The 22,739-nt window shown below is 36.9% G+C and overlaps 1 protein-coding gene and 1 long non-coding RNA gene across 2 annotated transcripts; both read left to right on the top strand.

The window, feature by feature from the left end:
- The first annotated feature begins 202 nt into the window (after positions 1–202).
- On the top strand, positions 203–21,993 carry PPP1R15 (Protein phosphatase 1 regulatory subunit 15). The gene is made up of 3 exons (XM_034972005.2): positions 203–2,195; positions 12,255–12,376; positions 15,422–21,993. Exons 1-3 carry the CDS (start codon positions 552–554, stop codon positions 16,068–16,070), a joined length of 2,415 nt encoding a protein of 804 aa, XP_034827896.1. The 5' UTR covers positions 203–551; the 3' UTR covers positions 16,071–21,993.
- Positions 6,198–8,235, top strand: LOC138402768 (uncharacterized). The gene is made up of 3 exons (XR_011237105.1): positions 6,198–6,438; positions 6,971–7,162; positions 7,710–8,235. It is a non-coding gene; the product is annotated as an uncharacterized lncRNA (long non-coding RNA).
- Positions 21,994–22,739: the final 746 nt, after the last annotated feature.

Here is a 22,739-nt window from a genome sequence, read left to right as displayed (position 1 = left end):
ACTTTTGACATAACAACTGACACATTAAGTTAAATTGGCGCGTGAGAAGTCATCTTGTATGTACCTATAAATTTTTCGAAGAATCGTATTAATTGAAGAAACGATTACGATTGAATCGAGTTATGTTGTTTTTTATCTGCGTTTCCGTCCCATAGACTTCATAGATGACAGCATGTTAGTGATAATCTGCATTTTACAAAAATATAATAACATCATTTAATTTTTTACAAAATGGCTGAACTATAAAGACGTGTAATAAGAAAATTATTAAAATGGAGCTAATAAATGACTACTGTTCCCAAGAAAACGAAACTGTGTGTTATTCAGAAGTCACATATTACGGCGATACAGTGTGTTACGTGATTAACGGAGTGATTTGTGTCTATCCTAACCCTTGGATATCGGACGAGGAAACATTGGACATAAAGTGTACAATAAAGCCTTCTCCTAATATATTTAGGCCCAGAGATAGAGACTTAAATATGTACGCGTGAGTGTAAAATGGCTTAGCATCCTCTTTGGACCAGTAAAAATAGTGTAAAATTGTAAAAATGCATAGTTTTAATGGTACGCGTCAAAGACGCAATCTCTTAGATCTTAACGGATTTGCTCCGATACATTTTCCGCTTACAAGTTATTCAACAGACTCCCGAACGAACTCCAAGGACGAAATGAAGCATACATACGGGGATACCTTATTTTTTAACAATCTGCACCTAATTCCCGATCCACTTAAGAAAAATTTGGCAGATTCTGTTATAACGGGTGAGGAAAAAGAGGAAACTAACATGGTCGAGACAAAGGAGGCGGAGAGGCCTCAAAGGCCTGACTATTATCCATCTCTGGCGGGTATAACTAGTTTCTTTTCTGGCGTTCTCAATGTAATGGGAGCGATATTCCAGAAGCGTACGACCTCGTCAACTTCTCAGTACTACGATTGTTTCGAAGACTACAACGACCAGCAGATGGCGCCGTCACCCTGGCAGAGTTCCAACATTGAGGTTCAAAATAAAAATGAGCGGGATCTGTTCAATTTCGCCACTAACAATGAAGTAAATACAAATTTGGAAGTAGGAATGAGTGAAGACTGTAGATTAGCTGCCAGCCATTGTGAGGAAAAGTTAAATCAGGTTCGATTGCTATTAAATAATAAAAATAAAAGAAATGAACAACCCTCAAAGTTTCGTTTGAACCGACCACGGAAGGCTTTTATCAAGCCAGGCTCGGTGGAAGAATCATTTGAAGATGCCTTCTCCCCAGAAGACGTCACCTGCAGTGCTGACAACACATACATTGAACATTATAGTCCTTATAATCATCACAATGAAGAATATATTCATGCAGAGGCCCCAAAAGTTAAGACTGAAATGTGTACTAAACAACCTACAGATATAGACAGTTTACCAGTTGAAAACAATCAGAAAAGTAATGTAAATGAGCAAACTGTGACTAAAGATAGTAAGTCTGTAAATACTGAAGAAATTGTGTCCTCTTGCGAGGAGAAATTAAATAAATTAAAGGCGCTATTAAAATCAAGAAGTAAAAATGTTGTCAATAACGAAGCTGAAGTGACTCGAGAAGCACCTGAAATTACAAATCCAATCCCAATACCAGTTCACAGTTCAGAAAAACCAGGAAGTCATAAAGATTTGCCTAACGAAACTGTATTTGGCAATGAAATAAATTCAACGGAGCTGCAGAGTTCACAAGACAGTGACTGCTTCAACGAAGTGACTGGCAAGTTTTTCTCTTCATCAGTAGAGAGTGAAGATTCATTTCAAATTGTTTTCTCGGATAGCCCTCCCAATTGTAGACGGAGGATCCCATCAGAATGTGATTCTGAAGACTCGTTTATTGTGTTTGAGGAATCACCAGATAGTTGCTATACATCTCATGATGTATTTGGAGAAGACATTGGTGAGGTTAACCATTCAGACTTCGATTCAGATATCGAGGAGGATTCTGGTATAACTTGTAAGTTGGCTCATAATTTGTCACGGACGTTTGGTGATTTGACAGATGATAGTTTGTACAGTCAAGATGTTGTTGATAGTGCGCTAGTGTGCAATGAGGTGATTAACGATAAAGTGAATGAAACGGAAGTAATACAAGATGAGGGAAGAGAAGACAACAAATGTGGTCGTTTGCTGAATGAGAGGAGAAAAGCAGAGAAACAAAAGTTGCCACCTAAAAAGGTGAGTTTTTATTTCTTACTAGCTAATGCCTGCGACTTCGTACGCATCGATTTAGGTTTTAAAAATCCCTTGGGAACTCTTTGATTTTCTGGGATAAAAAGTATCCTATGTCACTCTCCAGGTCTTAAACTATACCCGTGATTGAAGGACAAACCATCAAACAAACACTTTCGCATATAAATGCGAAAGTGTTTGTTTGATGGTTTGTCCTTCAAAAAATCACTACCCCTGTTATAAAACAGGGGTAGTGATTTTTTAAAAGTAGTTATCTTGACCTTGAAATTTTGCATGCTGTCTAGGAATTTTTATGGCAGTTCATTCAATTATTAAAACCTGACAAGGCAAGAAAAAGTGAACATTATGCACCACTTGATATGTATAAATTATTAAAATTCTTTGTAACAGTACTCTTTAAACACTTTGTAGATAAACATAACATTGATAGTGTAATCTAAATTGGCATTTCTCTGTCATATTGTAGGTAATCAAGTATTTTATACTTAACTAAATAATACCCGCGACTTCATCTGCATGTATTTTGTTTTATTTATTTATAGACTAACGCTTGGCTGCAATCTGACCTGGTGGCAAGTGATTTAGGTTCTTATAAATCCCATGAACTCTTAATGTCCTTCCCCAGGAAGCTAGTATAGTATGAGATGGCAATCGATCGAGGTATCAGTGGGGGGAGGGACCCGCACACCCATAAGTCACCCGCGCTCGCCCGCACCGTGTAGCGCGGGGGGTGTGCGGGTGTGCGGGGTGTTCCCTCCCCGATTGCCATCTCAACCTGTCGCGGACTATAGGTATGCAATATGCATCCAATTTAAATAAAATCTTATTACAAATTTATATCAATGCCAGATGCAAAGATATTTCTAGAGACAAGACTTAAAAGTCGATAAATAAATAAAAAATATGTTCATTTTTCATTTATAATGAAACAGGTTTCTTTGTATTTATAAATGCTAAATAAATACGTAGTTACGATGTAGGAAATTACAATTAAAACCTTGGTATGCTGTAATAAGAAACACTATTCAATAGCTACAAGAAGGTATTATTATATGGGTATTTGGTATGCCCTATGGAGACCAACCGGTGATAGCCTAGTGGTTAGAACGTCCGCCTCCTAATCGGATCGGGGGATCGATCCCGGGCACGCATCTCTAACTTTTCGGCGTTATGTGCGCCGAACATAACGCCGAAAACTATAACTATAGTAAAATATAGATTATGCTCGCGTGGATTTAGCTTTTTAAAAATACCGTGGGAACTATTTAATTTTCCGGTATAAAAATTTGCCTATATCAATTTCGGGGACGCTACCTAGTACCCACCTCTACAGGTACCTTTCATATAAATCGGTTAAACGCATAGGCCTATAAGAATCCCGTGGGATCTCTTTGATTTCCAGGATAAAATCTCCGAGATGTAAGCTAACTCTGTACCAAATTTCATCAAAATCGGTTAAACTGTTAGGCCGTGAAAAGCTAGCAGACACATTTTCGCATTTATAGTATTAAAAGTATGGATTGGTGATTAGTCAATCGGTCTGGGATGCCTTGCTTAGGCGCCGTCCTATTGTCATCGCTCGTGCGATGACGCGTGCGTCCGACGAAAATGATCGCGCGTCCCGTGCGTTCAAACAAACTTTGTTCTACTGAATGTCCTATTGAAGATCGCGCGATCATGCGATGCGTTCATATTGTATTTCATCGCACGGTGAAATCGCATCGTATCATCGCGCGAGCGATGACAATAGGACGGCGCCTTAGTCTAAAAACATTTTCCGAGTGCCCGACCTCCACGTCAGACTCTGTCACTCAGGTGGGTCACATTACCTTACGACCTTTCAACCGAATCACTAAAAGCGCGAGTCATTACTCATTACTGATTCAATAATGTGAAATTATAAGGAAATCTATTAATCTGGTTAAATAAGATGCTGCTTACGTTCCTTAAGTACTTCATCATGATCATCATAATCAACCCATCACCGGCTCACTGCAGAGCACGGGTCTCCTCTCAGAGTGAGAAGAGTTTGGCCATAGTCTACCATGCTGGCCATGTGCGGATTGGTAGACTTCACACACCTTTGGGAACATTATAGAGAACTTTCAGGCATGCAGGTTTCCTCACGATGTTTTCCTTCACCGTTAAAGCAAGTGATATTTAATTACTTAAAATACACATAACTCCGAAAAGTTAGAGGTGCGTGCCCGGGATCGAACCCCCGACCTCTCCGATTAGAAGGCGGACGTCCTAACTACTAGGCTATCACAGTTTCTTAACGTACCTTAAGTACTTACTACTCACCTAATAAATAAAGTTACCGGTTTGCATTTTTGTATGGGCCACTTTTCTTTTAGTATAATAATGGTACTGATTCTGAGCACAACTAAATTTTAGAGCGTAAGAAGAGAATGCAAATGCATTCTCTTCTTACTAATATAATATGAAAAGGACAGACATATTTTGACAGTTTTAAAGGAGACTGCCCACCAATGGTATCGCTATAGATATAGGTGTACACCGAAATGGTGAAATTTGTAATTCCTGTTTTTAATTTTAAAAAACATTTAAAATGTTACGAAATAAAAAAACAGCCGTATAATTAGAAACTGACCGAAATAAAAGTAGTTGTTTTGTTCATTTTCCTGACATTAGCAAAACATGTAGTGACGCGAATCAAGGAATCGATAAGCTTAGGTCGATTATGATGACGTCTTGCTTCGACTTCCGATTATTACTTTCATGCATCAATCCTTATTACAATCGCAATAATTGTTGTGATTGGCTGAATTTTTGGTATTCTTGTTGCAACAATGCAAATGCATTATAGGCAACAGTAAGCACGCCTCAACCAATCAGAAGTAATTGAGATCGTTACATTGTAGCGGACATTAATTAACAAAATCGAAACAAAATCGAGCCCCTGTCGTTATTACAATAGCAATAGAATTATTACAATAGTTCTGATTGGTTGAATTTATGGTATAGTCCGCGACAGGTTGAGATGGCAATCGGGGTATGAGGTGAGGGGACGCCCCGCACACCCACCCGCATTCGCACGCACCGATTAAACACGGGGGGTGTTAGTGCGTTCCCTTCCCGATTGTCATTTCAACCTGTCGCGTAGGTACTATATTCATATTGCAATGCATTGTAGCAAATAGTGAGCGTCAACAAATAGGTGATTGCGATCGCGACATTGTAACTGTAATTTCACCGTAATCGAGAGGTTGTCGAATGTCAAATCTAAATGGTGAATCTTCAAAAAAAGATCGATTTTTAGATCGATTCGAATCGAAATCTGAGGAACGGATTAAAAAAAATCGAGGTCTGGAATATTTATTTCGCAAAAATAAATCTTCGATTTTTTCGATACCTATATTTTAATTAAAAATCAAATTAGTTAGTACCAGTTATGAAAAAATACCTAATAGGGTATACATATTATATTGATATTCTTCCCAACACTTCTCGGTTTCTGGGTATCTGAATTTGATCAACTACAGTCGAATTTTTAATTTTGGACGTTTTTATGAAAAATAAATAGTGCAGGGGGCAAAAAGATATCAATGGTATGAATGACCAACTAACTTGGTAAAGTAGCTACGGGTAACTTTAAAACGTGTCAAACATTGTGAGTCAATAGTTCAATGGAATTAAAGGTAGAACATGCTGTAAATTGTTTAATAACATCAAATAATTACTCAATAAAAAACATATTTATGTACATAAATCATATTCTAAAACCCTTTTTTAAAATAATATTATACCAATGTTACCCATATATATGTACTTATTTTATTTTAGTAGTTATTTACTAGTTTTATATTGCTTCTTTTTTACTCTGTTTGCGTGAACTCAATCTAAAATAAAGAAGCAAAAATCGGAACGTGGATCGATTTTCTTGTCACAAAAATAGATTCTTTGAAAATCGATATCGGATCGATATGACATCCCTAATGTCAAATAAATTGTTTGTTTTTAATTCGTTCTCTGTGGTTGTTCAGCTAAAGCACAGAACACTATTACTGCTGTTTAATTTTTTGTTTAATCACTATTTAATAATTAGACAAAGTGATCTAGGAATCTACAGACGCCTAGTTAGTTGTAGACATAGATAATACACATTATTATGTTATGGAAAATCCATCAAGTCGGTGTGGTAATTTGTTCCTTCCGGGACTCTCCACTGCGACTTTTGGATCTTGGAATTCACCTGCACCAGTAGGTAAGTAATAAATAAATAATTATTTGGTTTATAAGAGTGTTAGGGCAGAGTGAACTAAAGTGAGGAAACTCTCGGCTTGATTCGAATCGACGATATGTCAAATAATAGGTTAAGGTTATTCTTTTAAAAAAAAGAAGAAAGAAAGAAAAGAAAGGTGACGTGAAAACGGTAAAATCATGGAAAATAGGGCTACATTAGAGCTATTTGCGTGATGTCGAAGCCTCGACGTTTTATTAGAAGTAACCAACTGTCGTGAAATGTGGTTAGAACACCTTTTGAGAACATTACGGAGAACTCTCAAGCGTACAGGTTTCCTTACGATGTTTTCCTTCACCGTTAAAGAAAGTGATATTTAATTGCTTAAAACGCACATAACTAACAGTTGAGTTGTGTCTTTGTTTGTGTTGATTGTGTGAGTCGTTGTATCTTATCATTATTCACTTAATTAACTGATTAAAAACAATTAACTGATCAAAGAAGAATTGCAAATGCTTTTGAAATTATCTAATATTGTAAATATATGATTTGACAGATTTCACATGAACATGTCATTTGCATGGAGTGTTTTGGTTCATCACAAAAAGCTCTCCGAGCCGGGCTAGCACCTGCTGCTTTATTTGGACACAGAGTGCGAGTTATGCATGTGGCATATCTCTACGTCCTCGCACAGCCTTCAGACTCTGAGGAAAGAAATATTATTCTGCGTTGGATTTCTGCACACTTGGTATGTATAATAATGAAAAGTACTACTTACCCATTAGACAGCCTATACAGATGAAGTGGCATATGCAGATATGTTACCCGCTTAAATACCTGTATTTTACCAGTCATAGTACCTATACTATGTACATTCAATCTGTACTGTATGAACTATTATCTGTACATGTTGCAATGTTTAACATATAGTTATGTATTCTGTATGTGTTATTTCGATTTGTAACTAGTAATTACTTAATCATCATCATGATCAACCCATCACCGGCTCGCTACAGAGCATGGGTCTCCTTACAGAGTGAGAAGGGCCATAGTCTCCCATGCTGGCCAAGTGGATTGATTGGCATACTTCACACATCTTTTAGGACAGTATAGTGAATGCATGCAGGTTTCCTCACGATGTTTTCCTTCACCTTTAAAGAAAGTGATATTTAATTGCTTAAAACACACATAACTTACACAAGTTAGAGGTGTGTATACCTATCTTATCATCATTCAATTCACTTAATTAACTGATTAAAAGCAATTTTTAACATATAGTTATGTATTCTGTATAGGTGACGCCTCGCTGTGGCATGACGCCGCGTGCATCGCTGCGGGCTTAGGTGTTCCACGTGAGCGCGAGGCCTTCTACACGTCACGGCTAGACGCGGTGCCTATATGTGTGCTACCAATGCCAGAGCGCAGCTAGCGGATACCCATAGTATGCGACAGGTCAAGATGGCAATCGGGGTATGAGGCTGGGGACGCTCCGCACAGCCGCACGTCACCCCGATTGTCATCTTGACCTGTCGCGTTCTATAGAATGCTGCCGCATCGTTGCCGACGTAGGACGAAAGCGTCAAGCTTGTGCCACCTGAGTAGGTACGACAGTAGTGCGACAGGTGGGGTTTGAACCGGCGACCCTTCGGATTTCAGTCCACACCTTTAACTGTTGAGCTATTGAGGCTTCTATAATATAGATTTCTTTAGAAATATATTTAATAAAGCGAAATATTTCAGTAAAACGTAAGTTAGCAGCGAATTAACAGTTTCGAAAATTCTAATTTCGGAGGTCGTTCTTCACCATATTTCTGCGGAATCCGGAGGTTTAGATTTTTTTAAATGTGTAATTAAATGTAATAAAACTATCCTAAAAATTAAGCTCTATTTTATTAGTGGACAACTTATTTGGTAGCGATACTGAGTCCCATAGTCACTTGGGCAATGGCCTTTAATTTAGAGCCGTCAAACCTCATGACTTTAGCGGCCAGTCGCGAGCGTATCGTTTGTTTGTAGCGTGCACTAAAATTTAGAGTCTATAAATGTAAAATTCATGTCCCGTCCTTTTTCAGCAATATTGAAAAGAAAAAGATGCAGATAGGTACTCTAAATTTAGTTTAGAGAAAGACAACAGAATCGGATTAATTCTGACGATTACCTTTGATTTCGTACTATTGTTGAGTATTCTTCGAACCATTACCCTATAATTACTTGCGTATTTTTATTAGTAACTAGGTCCTTAGTTTTGAAGCAGCTTTGAAATAACCACTATCGCCAAAGTACGTGACAACTGACAGTTACCTTGTATTGTTTATCATGATTTTACAACATATTTCGTCACTATGGTTTACCACATGGCGGATTTCCCCACCACGTTTGCCTTGTTGTGCAGTCACCCTTCACCCCACCACCACTCGCTTGTATGATACAGCGGTTTTTGAGAAATTACTATCATTGATGTAACACGAAATCTAAATATATAAAAGGAAAAAGTGATTGACTGACTGATTGACTGACTGATCTCAAACGACTGGATGGATCGGGCTGAAATTTGGCATGCAGATAGCTATTATGACGTAGGCATCCGCTAAGAAAGGATTTTTGGAAATTCGACTCCTAAGGGGGTAAAAAAGGTGTTTGAAATTTGTGTAGTCCACGCGGACGAAGTCGCGAGCATAAGCTAGTTTAAAAAATGTTTTCGTATGTAGTATGTACTTATTTCACTAAAAACTAAAAATGACACTTTAGTAAAAGTGTCTCTGATGTTCGTAAAAATCTCAACGTATGCGGGTCACCCTTGTAGGTCGTTTCTCGTATAATTATTATCATAATACATTATAAATGATAATACATAATATGTAGTAGACAGTCGACTCAAACGCTTGCGATTTACTTACTAGCTACTTGATAATATTATCTGGAACATAAGTGTGGATAACCACTTAACAGGACTATTTATAATGATATTTGCATAGATCGAGCTTAGTTTAATTGGTCTACAAGTTGACTTAGTTGGTGTGGTGATTATTGTCATGATTTGGTAAAGAAATTGTCTAATAAACGGGATTTTAGGGAGTATGATTAGAATTCGAAATTCAAAACGTAATATTTGAAGGTTTTAACAAAAGAAAGACAAAGTTAGAAGCTCGAGCAAGGAACATATTTACGAGAGACAAGACCATTATCAGTATAATGGACAAGGTAGGTAGGACATACCACGATTAATTTTATGTTTTTATTTGTCGATATTTCAACCCAATTGCACAACGGGACTGCGGTGCTGCGAGAGATGATGTTCGAGCTGTCATGGGCAATAGCGAACTACCCTCTTTCTTGTTCTTTTCGCTGGAACTTCAACCTGTTATCTACATTTAAATGTTAAAGTAATATAAATTTCTTTTTGCAATTATTCATCTGAAGTTACTCAGTCGACCTCAAATGTGTAAATCTTCAGATCTAAGCCATCCAGTGGGCACAGACCGCAGTCTCGAAACACTGTAACCTAGAAAAGCTAAAGTTTTAGACTTGTAGAAAAATGTAGGTGAAGGTAAAGGAGCATATCTGTCCATACGCTATCAAATCGAAACGTGGATATATGGGATCTAAAAATAACAGGGGAAATGAAGACTGACGTACAGTCATCCATCAGACTTACCGAAATATCTAATTGCAATTGTTTTGGCTTCACCCCAGACAATTTAATGCTAGCCCCATTTTGCGCAATTAACTAGGGCATGTTTTCATTTAGGTATTAAGATTTTATATTGGCTGCGAATTGCGATGTATGGTACATTTCATCTGTCACTTATACAAACTAAGTAATTTGCGCAGACAACAATAAATAATAATGACGACGTAAATAGTCAAGATTCAAGTTTTAAAAAAGTAAGAAAGTTTTTATATGAGTACCTATACGCATTTATAACAGATACCTAATAGATTCGATGATCCCGAGGTCTATATTATTAACAGTCTGTGGTCTATTATTAATATTATTAGTCTATAGATGAATAAAACGCATATTTAAAGTTTAAACGTCAAAGACAGCTCTTTCTTTCTATACTTGGTATAGTTATGTACGGGAGCGGTGTGCAGGCTCGACCGTACCAAAGGGGAGATCTCCCACCGAGCGGTTGGTTGTGCTCGGTAGCGCCAGCTGGGCCGACGGTTATGTCTTGAAACTTCTATATATAGTCCAGATTGCAGAAAACTCCGTTAGTGCGATTGCTATCGGCGGTACATTTGTTCGGGACTACGTCATCGATTGAACAGCGCCATCTAGTTGCTATTGTGGTAACCGCCACAGTTATCTTACTTTGAAGAACTGTGAAGTGCTTTCTTGAAAATCTAAGCTTGAAGAAGAATCGTGGCTCGAAGAAAGTACTAAGAGAGTTCTTTGTGTTTTGTCCAAGCTATGTGACATTGTAGCTAATTCTGTTGTAGGTACACAGTCCCTTAACTAAAAAAAAAACGGGCCGAATTGAACCACCTCCTTTTTGGAAGGTTAATGATAGGTCTTATGCCAATATAAATGTATAGCAATATCTTTCACAATGCTCCTGCGGAAAGGATAGCACTACTGCACTAGCTACCTACAATGTGGCATATTCGGTTAAAATATTAGTAAAACATAGAAGAAAAAGAAATGCGTTCTTGGATTTTGAGCCAGATTCTTGACTATAAATCTCCTTCATCTTTCTTTCTACTATCGTACCGCAAGGCGTCGTCAATCGTCAAGTTCTACACCCGTACGTAGTCGAAATTCCAGGGACACGTACGAAACGATTTCCTCCTCGTTTCTAATTCGAACCGTTAGGATATATTATATGGAACGGCCTTCCGGCATCAGTTTTGTCCTCCACTTTTAATACGGGTACCTTCAAATCAAGATTGAATAGATCTTCTAGGCAAGCGCGTTCCATCTTAGGCTGCATCATCACTTGCCAGCAAGAAAAGTATATTCTCAGTAGTTGTAAGTATGTTCGAGTGTTTCCCCGACGCGAGGTCATTACCCGGGTTGTTTTGTTTACGCCACTATTGCTCACGACTCTCGATTAGTATCAATGATTACATCAATGACGATGCTGGTGTGATGACTCACGTTACTTCGTCATCATTTCTCACTAAAATGACACACTTTGGTCCTTTGATGGTTATCTTATAAACAGTGCACTGAACAAAAACAATATCTATAGGTGAGTATTGCAATATCACAAACAAATTGCATCTTTACTAGAAAACAAAACCGGCCAATTGCGAGTCAGTCTCGCCCACCGAGGCTTCCGTACTCGGGTATTTCGCACGACAAATCAAAAACTATTATGCATAAAAATTAATAAAAATGTGTTTTAGAATATACAGGCTGTTAATTAACACATTTTAATTTTTCTTGTGTGATGTAATCACAAATCCACGGTTTTCAGATTTATTTCTTTACTTGTGCTATAGGACCTAACTACCTGGCAAATTTCATGATTCTAGGTTAACGGGAAGTACCCTATAGGTTTTTGTGACAAACACGACAGACAGACAGACAATGAAGTGATCCCATAAGGGTTCCTTTTTTCTTTTGTGTAAAAGCGAAGTTGCTATCTATAATAATATAGTAAAGCAAAAGTAACGCAATCTGATTGCCATACTAAGCTGCGATGCCATCAATGATACGATGACGTCACGAATGATTCAGAACGCCGAGGTTAGGCTCGTTGTGTTGTTTATAAATACTACGTTACAACTAAAATTCTACGAAAATTAAACAAAATTTTCTTCTAATTCTTCTTGTATTCTTCGTACCATATTCAGCCAAATGTATAAACTGTTCCTTTTCTTATTGTTACCAGGTCACCTTCACTTCAGAACCACCAAAGGTCCACGTGATGAGGGTCTGGGACTTCGCCTCGAGACAAGCGCGAGTCGGCCATTGGGAGAGATACGCTCTAGATAGAGATCGGTTCAAGAGGAGGTGAGCACATTTCTATTTGCATTTAAATATCAGGATAAGGTGACTGACTGACTGATCTATCAATGCACAGGTTAAACTACAAGACGGATTGGGCTGAAATTAGGCATGCAGTTAGCTATTATGACGTAGGCATTCGCTAAGAAAGGATTTATGAAAATTCAACCCCTAAGGGGGCCAAATAGGGGTTCGAAAATTGTGTAGTCCACGCGGACGAAGTCGCGAGCACAAGCTAGTCAAAGTATAATAAGTGGCACGCAAGTCGCATTGAAACACATGCTGGGTATCAGCTAGTAAGTACAAAATACATTGTGCATCGTAAAAATTGCAACGCACTGCAAACACATTCGCGCGGTATTGACAATTTTATCTTATCTCTAATAATAACTTCCTGACACTTAAGTTTTTTATTAAGAACATGACCGGGCTAACCGAAGACATATAAATATGTACATGTTATCTGCTAGGGAAGCCCAACAAATACAGTGTAGATTAAAATGTCGTGCACTTGTCGACGGCATAGAGACAATAAAAAAATATTGTCGACAATGTCCGTAGTCCGTACTGATGATTCTCATGGCAACTAAATTTTAGAGTGTTCACATCTTTTTTATTATTTTATTTTATTTTTATTCAGATACAGGTTAGCCCTTGACTGCAATCTCACCTGGTGGTAAGTGACGATGCAGTCTAAGATAGTAGCGGGCTAACCTGGAAGGGGTATGGCAGTTTTTAATAAGCCCATACCCCTTTGGTTTCTACACGGCATCGTACCGGAACGCTAAATCGCTTGGCGGTACGGCTTTGCCGGTAGGGTGGTAACTAGCCACGGCCGAAGCCCACCAGACCAGACCAGACATTTCGAAATTATAAAATTCCAAATCCATGCCAGGAATCGAACCCGGGACCTCCCACTAATAAGACCACAGCGCTTACCACTGCGCCAGGGAGGTCGTCAAAAGGAGGGAGGTTTTTACCCGAATACTGTCGTTTGAGCTGTGCGTTGATAGATCACATTCAGCTTTTCCTTTCATATATCAGTACCCTTATTATAAATACGAAAGTGTGTTTGTTTGTTGGTTTGTCCTTCAATCACGTCGCAACGGAGCATCGGAGTGACGTGATTTTTTACATGGGTATACCTTTATTTTTCTAAAGTTCTAAGACCTGTTAGGCTAACATGCGCACCACGAGAAAATTTTGTCTACGCATTTACTCGTCTTATTTGTATGAAGAAACACGAGATAATGCGTAGACAAAATTTTCTCGCGGTGCGCATGTTAGGCGTGCAGGAGAGTGATAAGCTACTTTTTATGCCGTGAAATCAAAGAGTTCTCACGGGATATTTAAAAAACCTAAACCACGCGTACGAAGTCGCGGGCATCAGCTAGTTTTAGTTTCCTTATATATAGACATCAGAACTGACGCCACTGTGCGCGTGGAATAAGAGCCAGTTCGACCTTGATCTACAGCTATCAAACTATTGCCGTGTTTGTGAATGTAGGGTCTAATCGGCAGCTGACCGAGATAAACAAAACCAACTCAAATTGGACCTTATAGCCACTCAATAATAATAATGATACTGATTCTCTAAAGTGCGGTAAATCGTCTTTAGCATTATTATTACATCTGTTATCAGATCCAATAAACAATAATAATCGAAATCGGTAGCTTTTGAGAACAGCCCAGAAAAAAGGACACGCGAACGAAATCTTATCTTAGTAATCTTTTTATGTATAAACTAGCTTATCGCGACCTCGTCCGCGTGGACAACCCAAATTTCAAAACCCTATTTTACTCCTTTAGAGGTAAAATTATCAAAAATCCTTTCTTAGCGGATGTCTACTTCATAATAGATATCTAAAAAATCACGTTTGTTGTATGGGACAACAGAAATACATCATCTGTGAAAATTTCAACTGTCTGTCTATCACGGTTCATGGGATACAGCCTGCTGAAAGACGGACAGCGGAGTCTTAGTAATAGGGTCCCGTTTTACCCTTGGGGTAAGGAACCCTAAAAAACAATAAAGCAATGATTGATTCCATCTAACGTCCGTTTTCAATATTCAATTTAATCTATCTGTAATCCATGGTTAGTTATTTAGCAACGTTGTTATATTTTGTTATAAAAGATGACCATAGAATTTTTGACATAATATAACAACGTTGCAAATTTAAACTTATCTATGGTCTAGACGACGTAGGTATGACTGCTTGGATTAGTGCCAAACTTTTGAATGCAATTAACGTGATAATGACAATCTGATTAGAGACCATTTCCGGCAAAACTCTACAGTTTTGTTTTGTTTTTGATAAGGTAATAATACTATGCCACTCGATCTAAATGCCCAGTGGTAATATAACGATGCAAATTGCAATCTAAAGATGGAAGCGGGCTAACCTAGTATAAAAGCCTAGTAAGGTTATGGAATTAAAATGGTTTTGTAATGCTGGGTGGATATCATTGTCAAAATATTTTTATTATATTTTATTTCCTGTTTACAATTTTCCTCTCCCTGTTATTAGTTTTAATGCAACTATTTATAGAATGTCATCATCTGTATGAATGAATAGAAAACCCCTGCGGTAGATAAAATTCCGATCAAGGTTGTGTTAGTATAAAATTAATTCGAGAAGGGCAGTGCAGTTATGAAAAAGTTGAGTCAGGGTCACTTAGTACTACATGCTAAATAATTTGTTGAATGTCGTAACTTATACCAGCCACATCTATTTCGAAACCACACTAGTAGAAGACAGAAATATATTAGACTCATAAAAATGGTTTTTAAATATTCAACTTCAAAATTCCTTTTCAGGTAACAAACTTCCAAACTTGAACTTCCAAAAATTCCAGTTTGAAGTTCCATAAGATTGTACAATAGAATGAATAGTTTTATTGTTGACTAAATATTATTAGTAATATTAAACGTATAGATTAGCATCTAGATAAAGGCATTTTTATGTAGTTCTCATTTTTCAAAAAAAAATACATATAAAATTTTGCGGAAGTCTTGATTTTAATCTGTTATTCTTCCTTTGATTTCAGAATAGCGGATGTTGAAATGGCAATATCATGGGTGTTCAAACGCCAGCATCGTACCCGTATAGTGTTTCAACGGTTCAGACCGTGGTGGAACGCAGAACGACGGAGAGAACTAGCTGAAAAGAAAGAAAAAGAAGAACAGGAAAAGGAACGGAAGAAGAAAGAAGATTATATAGCGCAAGGGGTGGAAGGTAACGTAGTAACCGAAATTGAAAGTCGTATTGATAACACTGATATAGAAAACGTAAGCACTGTTAATAAAGACCTAGATACTAAAGAAAACGCTATTCAAAACAAAACAAAGGAACTTAGTGCTGATTGTAATGGTTATATAGAAGATGATCAATCGATGAAATGTAATGGAATAATAAAAAAATACGATTTAAGTCCTAATAATGATTCGGGTAAACTAAAAAATCATGAGAACACTGGAAAATCTAAGTCCATAGACACCGTTTCTAATGGCAATAAATCTTTTGAACAGAAGTGGGACCACTCAAATTTTAACACCAATAATTCCAAAAATGAATTACATAACGATTCAATCGTTAAAACACCAGGAATAAAAGAATCAATAAAAATTGTGACCACACATGACAAATCAAATATAATTCACGATTTACAAATAAAAGACGCAAGCGTCGATACTTGACGGTATGTTTACGAAATTGGATAGGGAAGTCCATACACCAGGATAATAATAATACTTGATATTGGATTCGATGCTACTGAACGGGTTTTGGTAATCTTTGTGAGTCTAGAAGTTCTAATAAAATCAGTAACTGCTACAAAAGATGAAATCGTATAACGTAACAAATGAAATGGAGCTATGCATATACATTCATATTCATCTAAATATTTTAATTATCTATCAAATACCGCAGCCTAAACCGCTGCGGTTAGAAACATGAATTTTAACGGTAGGATCCTCTTATAACGTGCCTACGTTATAAGAGGATCCTACCGTTAAAATTCACTAAGAAATATTTTTTGGAAGTTCGACTCCTAAGGGGGTTAAATAGGAGATGAAAAGCATGTAAGTCCGTCAAATTGGTATTTGGGTTGTCGGTTACAAATGAAGACACATGTTTCAGGATTTTTGTAAATTCCACCTCAACGCAAATTTTCTAAATTCCGCTCATTTTTCGAAATAGCGATCAGCTAGTTTAATAGTAAAATCCTAAGCTTTTAAGGCCTTAAATTTTTTCCTTACATTCAACGACAATATAGGAATTAAAGAGGGAGACTTAATTTTTAATTTTTATTTTTATTTAACTCGCGACTTACGCGCTAAGAACTCCCAAATTGATAAAATAAGTAGGTACTTATTATTTATCCATACTAATATTATAAATGCGAAAGTGTGTCTGTCTGCTAGCTTTTCACGGCCCAACAGTTAAACCTATTTTGATGAGATTCGGTACAGAGTTAGTTTACATCCCGGGGAAGGACATAGGCTACTTTTTATCTCGGAAAATTAAAGAGTTCCCACGGGATGTTTAAAAGACCTAAATCCACGCGAACGAAGTCGGCATCATCTGGTCTATTATACAATACATAATATTTGTATTAAGTTCGATTTATTACAATATGTACATATGTTCACCTTTATCATGTTTCTGAATGTTTTAAGCTTCAATATATTTGTTACGTTAGATATATCTGCTAGGTTCAGTTGTTTACAGTCTAAATACTTTTTTTGTTAAAAAGTATATACGAGACTACGATTGGAACACGAAATCTTTTCTAAACGAATTTAATCGAAAACGATCGAGAATGGTAGTTATATTAACACCCACAATTAATTAATCCGGGCACATTGCAATAATAAATAACTATCAGCAAAATTTGACAGTAAAGTTCTCGGTTCTTTTATTCCATTTGAGTCATACCTAACCCAGAAATCATAGATACAATACGCTGTATTGGGCGAACATCAGTTTTTTTTCGACATCAATAGTTTTGGTTCGTACAGAATTCGTGCTAACTTACGAGGATCACGTCCTATAATGATGACCCTTGGCCTCGAGATGGAGCTGCGGATATCTACCCAGCCCACTTTATCTGTATAGCAAAAAGAAAAGTCAATCTACAAAAAGTAAAAACACTATCTAATACTAAATTTTGCACGTCCCAGGTAGGTACATATTTTGGCTCATTCCATTGTACACAATCTCTAAACTGAACTAAAATGACACGTCTAAATCAATTGCTATCCTTTTCATGATGTTGCTTGCGGAAAATGATAGCACTAGATTTAGACCTGTTAATTTAGTTAGTTTAGAGATTGTGTACAAGAGAATCGGCCCCAATGTGTCAATATCTTGATCATTGTGATCTTTTGGTTTCAAGTAACTATATTTTTTATCATACAAAACGATATATTTAGTATCAGTTTGAGTGCGTGGTCCGTGCCTGGCTATGCCACGTACCATGCCGCTGACATTGGTGCTAAAATAATACACGATTTATAAACAAACTGATATATTCTGTTATGCTATGTAACAACTGTTGTTTCGTCATCAAAAAAACATTCACTATTAAGAAATAAAGAATGCACTTATCATTACAAAGTATACCAAGTATTTAAGCGTGTGTTTTTATTACCATTTGTAGCTCTGTTAGAAAAAGTTACTAATACAGTATCTATTCAATATATATCTGTAAGAGGAAGGAAAAACAGCAAATTTTGCCTTCTATTTGAAAAATCAAGTGATTTTTATTAAAAAAATATTTAAAGTTTGAACCAACCAATACTTTTCTTCTACGAAGTTTTTGCATCTTCCTACAGATTGCGACCATTCGGATTATTTCGTCAAATTAATACAAATGTTAAGCGCCATTTAATGAACAGAATAGGCACTTTTGAAATTGTCCTAGGAATGAAGTAAAACTATATTATATGAGGATGCTAAGTGCCTAACACCTTGACTAGACTGAATAAAAACTAGGTCCAAGAAATTAAAGAAAAAATTAAAAAAAAAACGAAAAAAGCGCACAGTAATCTAGCTAGTTTGCTTAGTGCGTGTAAGCTCTTAAAATATTAAGGTAGTTGTAAATTATTGTAATTTCTATATAACATAAAATACACAATTGTATCTGTGTAAATTAGATTAGATGTAAAAAATATTTGCTTATAATATTACTATGTTAAACTTTACAAAAATATAATCTATTTTTAATGATTTTCTCTTCAAAAGGGAACTGATATCAAATCGAAAGAAAACTCTTGAAAAATGTAAATTTTGTTATATATTTTTGTTTGTATATTGTTTTCGTCATTAAAAAAAGATTATATTCTATAAATTCTGTGTAATACGGTAAATTTAGCTACTAAGATCATAAATATTAAGGAGGGTCCTATAATTTTTTTTCACTTGTTAGCGATATACTACATTTTTGTGTTATTATATGTCTTTATATTTTGTTGCCATTTTTAAAATATTTTTCCTAGGTCAGATACTCGAGTCTTTTGATAAACATTCTAGAATCTTGTGAACATAATGATTTTATGGTTTAACGATATAATTATTATAATGTAGCTAATGGGTACAGTACATACTACAACCACGTTTAATTTGATGATTTTGATTTGTCGATATTTCATGTCGTGGTCACAATGGGACTGCAGTGCTGGATGAAGTTCGAGCTGTCAGAGGCAGTACCGAACCACCCTGTTAAAAAGTTTTTACCTAGAATGCTTTTCAAATTGTAAATAGAGACTGAGTGACAAAAACGCGAATGAAATATGCCTGTCTAAAAATTGTTATACCGTTTTAGACTATCATAGTAATTTTGTGTTCACTCTAGATCTATGGTGACAGTGTCTATTGCTTATGCCCTATCCACGGAAATCTATATATATAAAAGGAAAAGGTGACTGACTGACTGACTGATCTATCAACGCACAGCTCAAACTACTGGACGGATCGGGCTGAAATTTGACATGCAGATAGCTATTATAACGTAGACATCCGCTAAGAAAGGATTTTTGAAAATTCAACCCCTAAGGGGGTGAAATAGGGGGTTTGAAATTTGTGTAGTCCACGCGGACGAAGTCGCGAGCATAAGCTAGTAACTTAATATAACGCTCTCTCTGTTACGTACGAAAAATGACAGAGCCAAACATCTCAGTGGGCGTTAACCATTTTGAGTCACCAACCAATTACAAACATGTTTTCAAAAAACATTCTAAATTCAATTTGAAAGTACATATTTTCCAAAAACATTCGAAATTCAATTCGGAAACATAGTTTCGTTTGTGATTGGTTGGTGTATCAAAATAAATGGTTAATACTCAATGAGATTTTTGGCTCTGTGGCTGAGATTTATAGAGCGCACTTTGACTTTGCGCAGACTTAAGATTGAGTTAAAACAAGACGGATTTATGTGAGAGATACACATCTGTCTCGTTTTAACTCTCTTAAGTCTAAGCAAAGTCGGAGTGCGCTCTATAGATTTCAACCTGTCATTTGTTTGGGATTACGTAACAGAGGGAACGTTGTACTAACTTCTTTCCGTAGACAGAGTATAGTTTAGTAAAATGGATCTGTATTACGAAGCATGTCTTTTTACATTGCGATTATTACTATCGCAATTGATGCTATCTTCCGATTACTGTTCTTTCACTAATAGTACAGTTCAGTCTTCTCCATTTCTTCTCTCTGGGCAGGTTTCCGCACTTGTATTACAATTCTGTATGTTATGCGTACATTGCCCCTCCCCGCCGCCCCTCTATCTAGTAATAAAAAAGTTTTCCCCAGTCGTCCCGTCGTCGACCCGAGTTTATATTTGTCACTCTACTTAGACCAGAGATACTAATACTTGCAATTTTTTGTGCCCTGGTATTCACCTTTGCCTAGTGCCTTGCACCTAGTATCATTCATATCTAGTTGCAACACATTGATGTGTCTGCAACTTTAACAGCGATTGCGACAATCGTAATGCAGTAGTTGCACACGTTTCGTAATACGGATAGTGTTGCAATAGCTATACTTTAGTTTCCTTAGTTTACTCAAAATATAAACAAATCTATCTCTCAATCAAAATCAATTTCGGTACCCTCATTCCGCACATTGTCTTGATTACGTGACTTTAGAGTCCACCAATCACAAAGCATTCTCCCCTGTCCCCCGCCAACATATTACGATTTTGTTTTCATGCAAAACCTTGTATATGCAACAAGGTGGTTAGGTATGGGTCGCGTGTAGTGCGCCTCTTATGCATTTCAGCGAGAAGCTACTATTTTGCGTTCTAAGTAAACTAAGAAAAACTAAAGTAGGTACCTAATTGTCACCCTTCCCCTTAATTAATTTAGGTGTAAATTGTATAAGTGTATTATTAAGGATGTACATCCCTGTAAAATTGCTTATAAAGGATTATAATATATTATTTCACATTGGAGTATTTATTTGTTTTTGAGGAGCTCCCGATTATCGTAAATAGTTTCTAATTAATATTAAAATATAGAATATGAGTCAGTGGAAAAGTTACCTGATAAAATTGACTAAAAAGCAGTAAGTTACCACAAATTCCAATAAGTATAGCTTACTTACTAAGTACTTATAAAGAAAATCGTTTTCTTTTTATTTTCATTGTGTGAAAGGAACTTAGGAAGAATTCTTTATATTTTTAGTCTGACGTAAGTTACTAAGTACCTACCTATAATCTACTTATGTCCTAAAATAATTACTAAGTATAATTTTTGTTTTTGCAAAATTGTTTTAACATAAGAAATTTTAGGTACCTATATCAGATATCCTATTATTTATCCTATTACTATTATTTATTTTGTTGAATAAGATACCTAATAATTATCGACGCTTTACATCATGTAACTTTTTCACTGACTAAAAATTATTATATTAGTACTTCGTACCTTAAGCTGTGTTTACATAAATTTCCTTACAATAAACTGAAAAACTACCTAATCCTTTATTAATCAATCCTATAAGCTGCGGTTTCTTAGGATAGCGATTGCTATGTTGAGTGACTTTTGGAAGCTTTTGAAAACTAGTTTTGGGTCACTATACTCGCTATTATTGTCACTATTTTTTTTGGGCTAGAGCTTTTTGAGTCTAATCAAAATTTCGTATGAAATACGATGCTATAGGAGCTAGCGCGCACCACGGTACGTTTAAAGATCCGTAAATTTATATTTAAATCTATCAAAATCCGATGCGGGATTAATTCCGAAGCGCGCGCGCTTCTATGTAGTTCACAGATTTTGCGGGGAAAAAACATACGGAAATTTTCCATGGCGCGCGCTGGCTCTAAGGCACGCACAATTTGACCACTATCCTAAGAAAACAGAGCTTTATAGCCTGAGAGATAGTAGAAATTTTTGAAGAGATGCTTTAATGCTGAATGTTGTCTCGTGGAAGCCTTCCTCCAGAAGACTTTAAACATTAAATCATCTCTTATTGCTCAAGCTTATTTGCTAATGAATATTTGGTTTTCATGCAGTCTTTAATTTATTTTATTTTCAAAATGTAAACACAGATACGCTAGCAATGGTAAACTAAATTGTGATTTTGTAACACTGGGCTTTTGGTTTAATAAACTCTAAAATGTAATTTATTCGTTTTAATTTTAAACCCTTAGGGTGCGTTTCCACCACAGACCACCACTACGTTAGTAGGTACTATTATCTTCTGTGCCACCACATATACCTACTCCTAGCCGGACACCCTCATCGCCAAGCTTAGGCAGTTGCTTAGCTTAAAAGTCTGCCCACGCCCGTTCGGTACCCTCATTCCGCACATTGTCATAATTACGTGACTTTTGAGTCCACCAATCACAACAAAGCATTCTCCCCTGTCCACCGCCAACATTTTACGATTTAGTTTTCTCGTAAAATCTTATATAATGCGTACCTACTCTTGAGCTTGACGCCGAGCTGGGCGGAGAAGAGCAGTGTTTCCATTGAAGCTGAGCGGGGCGGAGTGGAGCTGAGCTGAGCTGACTGCATTGAGCCGTGTTTCGATCAGTATGAGGCGGGGGGGGGGGGGGGGGGGGGGGGGGCACCAACTACCAACGCTTTACCTCCGGGGTGATTACTTAAAACGTTGCAGCAGCGACAGCAGTAGCAATCGGACAGTTCATTTGCTATCTCTCTTCTTCTTATTTTGCTTTGTGACTATTGATGTCTCTCTCTAGCCGGACGGTTGACAGCAATGATCGCGAGATTTACGCCTGTCGCGAGATACGTAATCACCCCGCAGGTTATGGGGGCGCCCCTACCTCGATTGCCATCACGTCGACCTGTCGCCTACTATAGGTACATTGCAGGCATGTTGAGTTCTCTATTTATTTTTTATTT

This window comes from Maniola hyperantus, chromosome 9, assembly GCF_902806685.2.
Source record: "Maniola hyperantus chromosome 9, iAphHyp1.2, whole genome shotgun sequence".
NCBI lineage: Eukaryota > Metazoa > Arthropoda > Insecta > Lepidoptera > Nymphalidae > Maniola > Maniola hyperantus.
The sequence above is the reverse complement of the archived record's forward strand: the minus strand, read 5'-3'. Positions and strand labels throughout refer to the sequence as shown.

Bases quoted from the DNA above. Each gene is read 5' to 3' on its own strand.
- PPP1R15 (XM_034972005.2), top strand. From the start codon at position 552: ATGCATAGTTTTAATGGTACGCGTCAAAGACGCAATCTCTTAGATCTT. The intron at 2,196-12,254 runs GTGAGTTTTTAT...TATTGTTACCAG, and splicing joins AAAAGTTGCCACCTAAAAAG to GTCACCTTCACTTCAGAACC. The intron at 12,377-15,421 runs GTGAGCACATTT...CTTTGATTTCAG, and splicing joins AGAGATCGGTTCAAGAGGAG to AATAGCGGATGTTGAAATGG.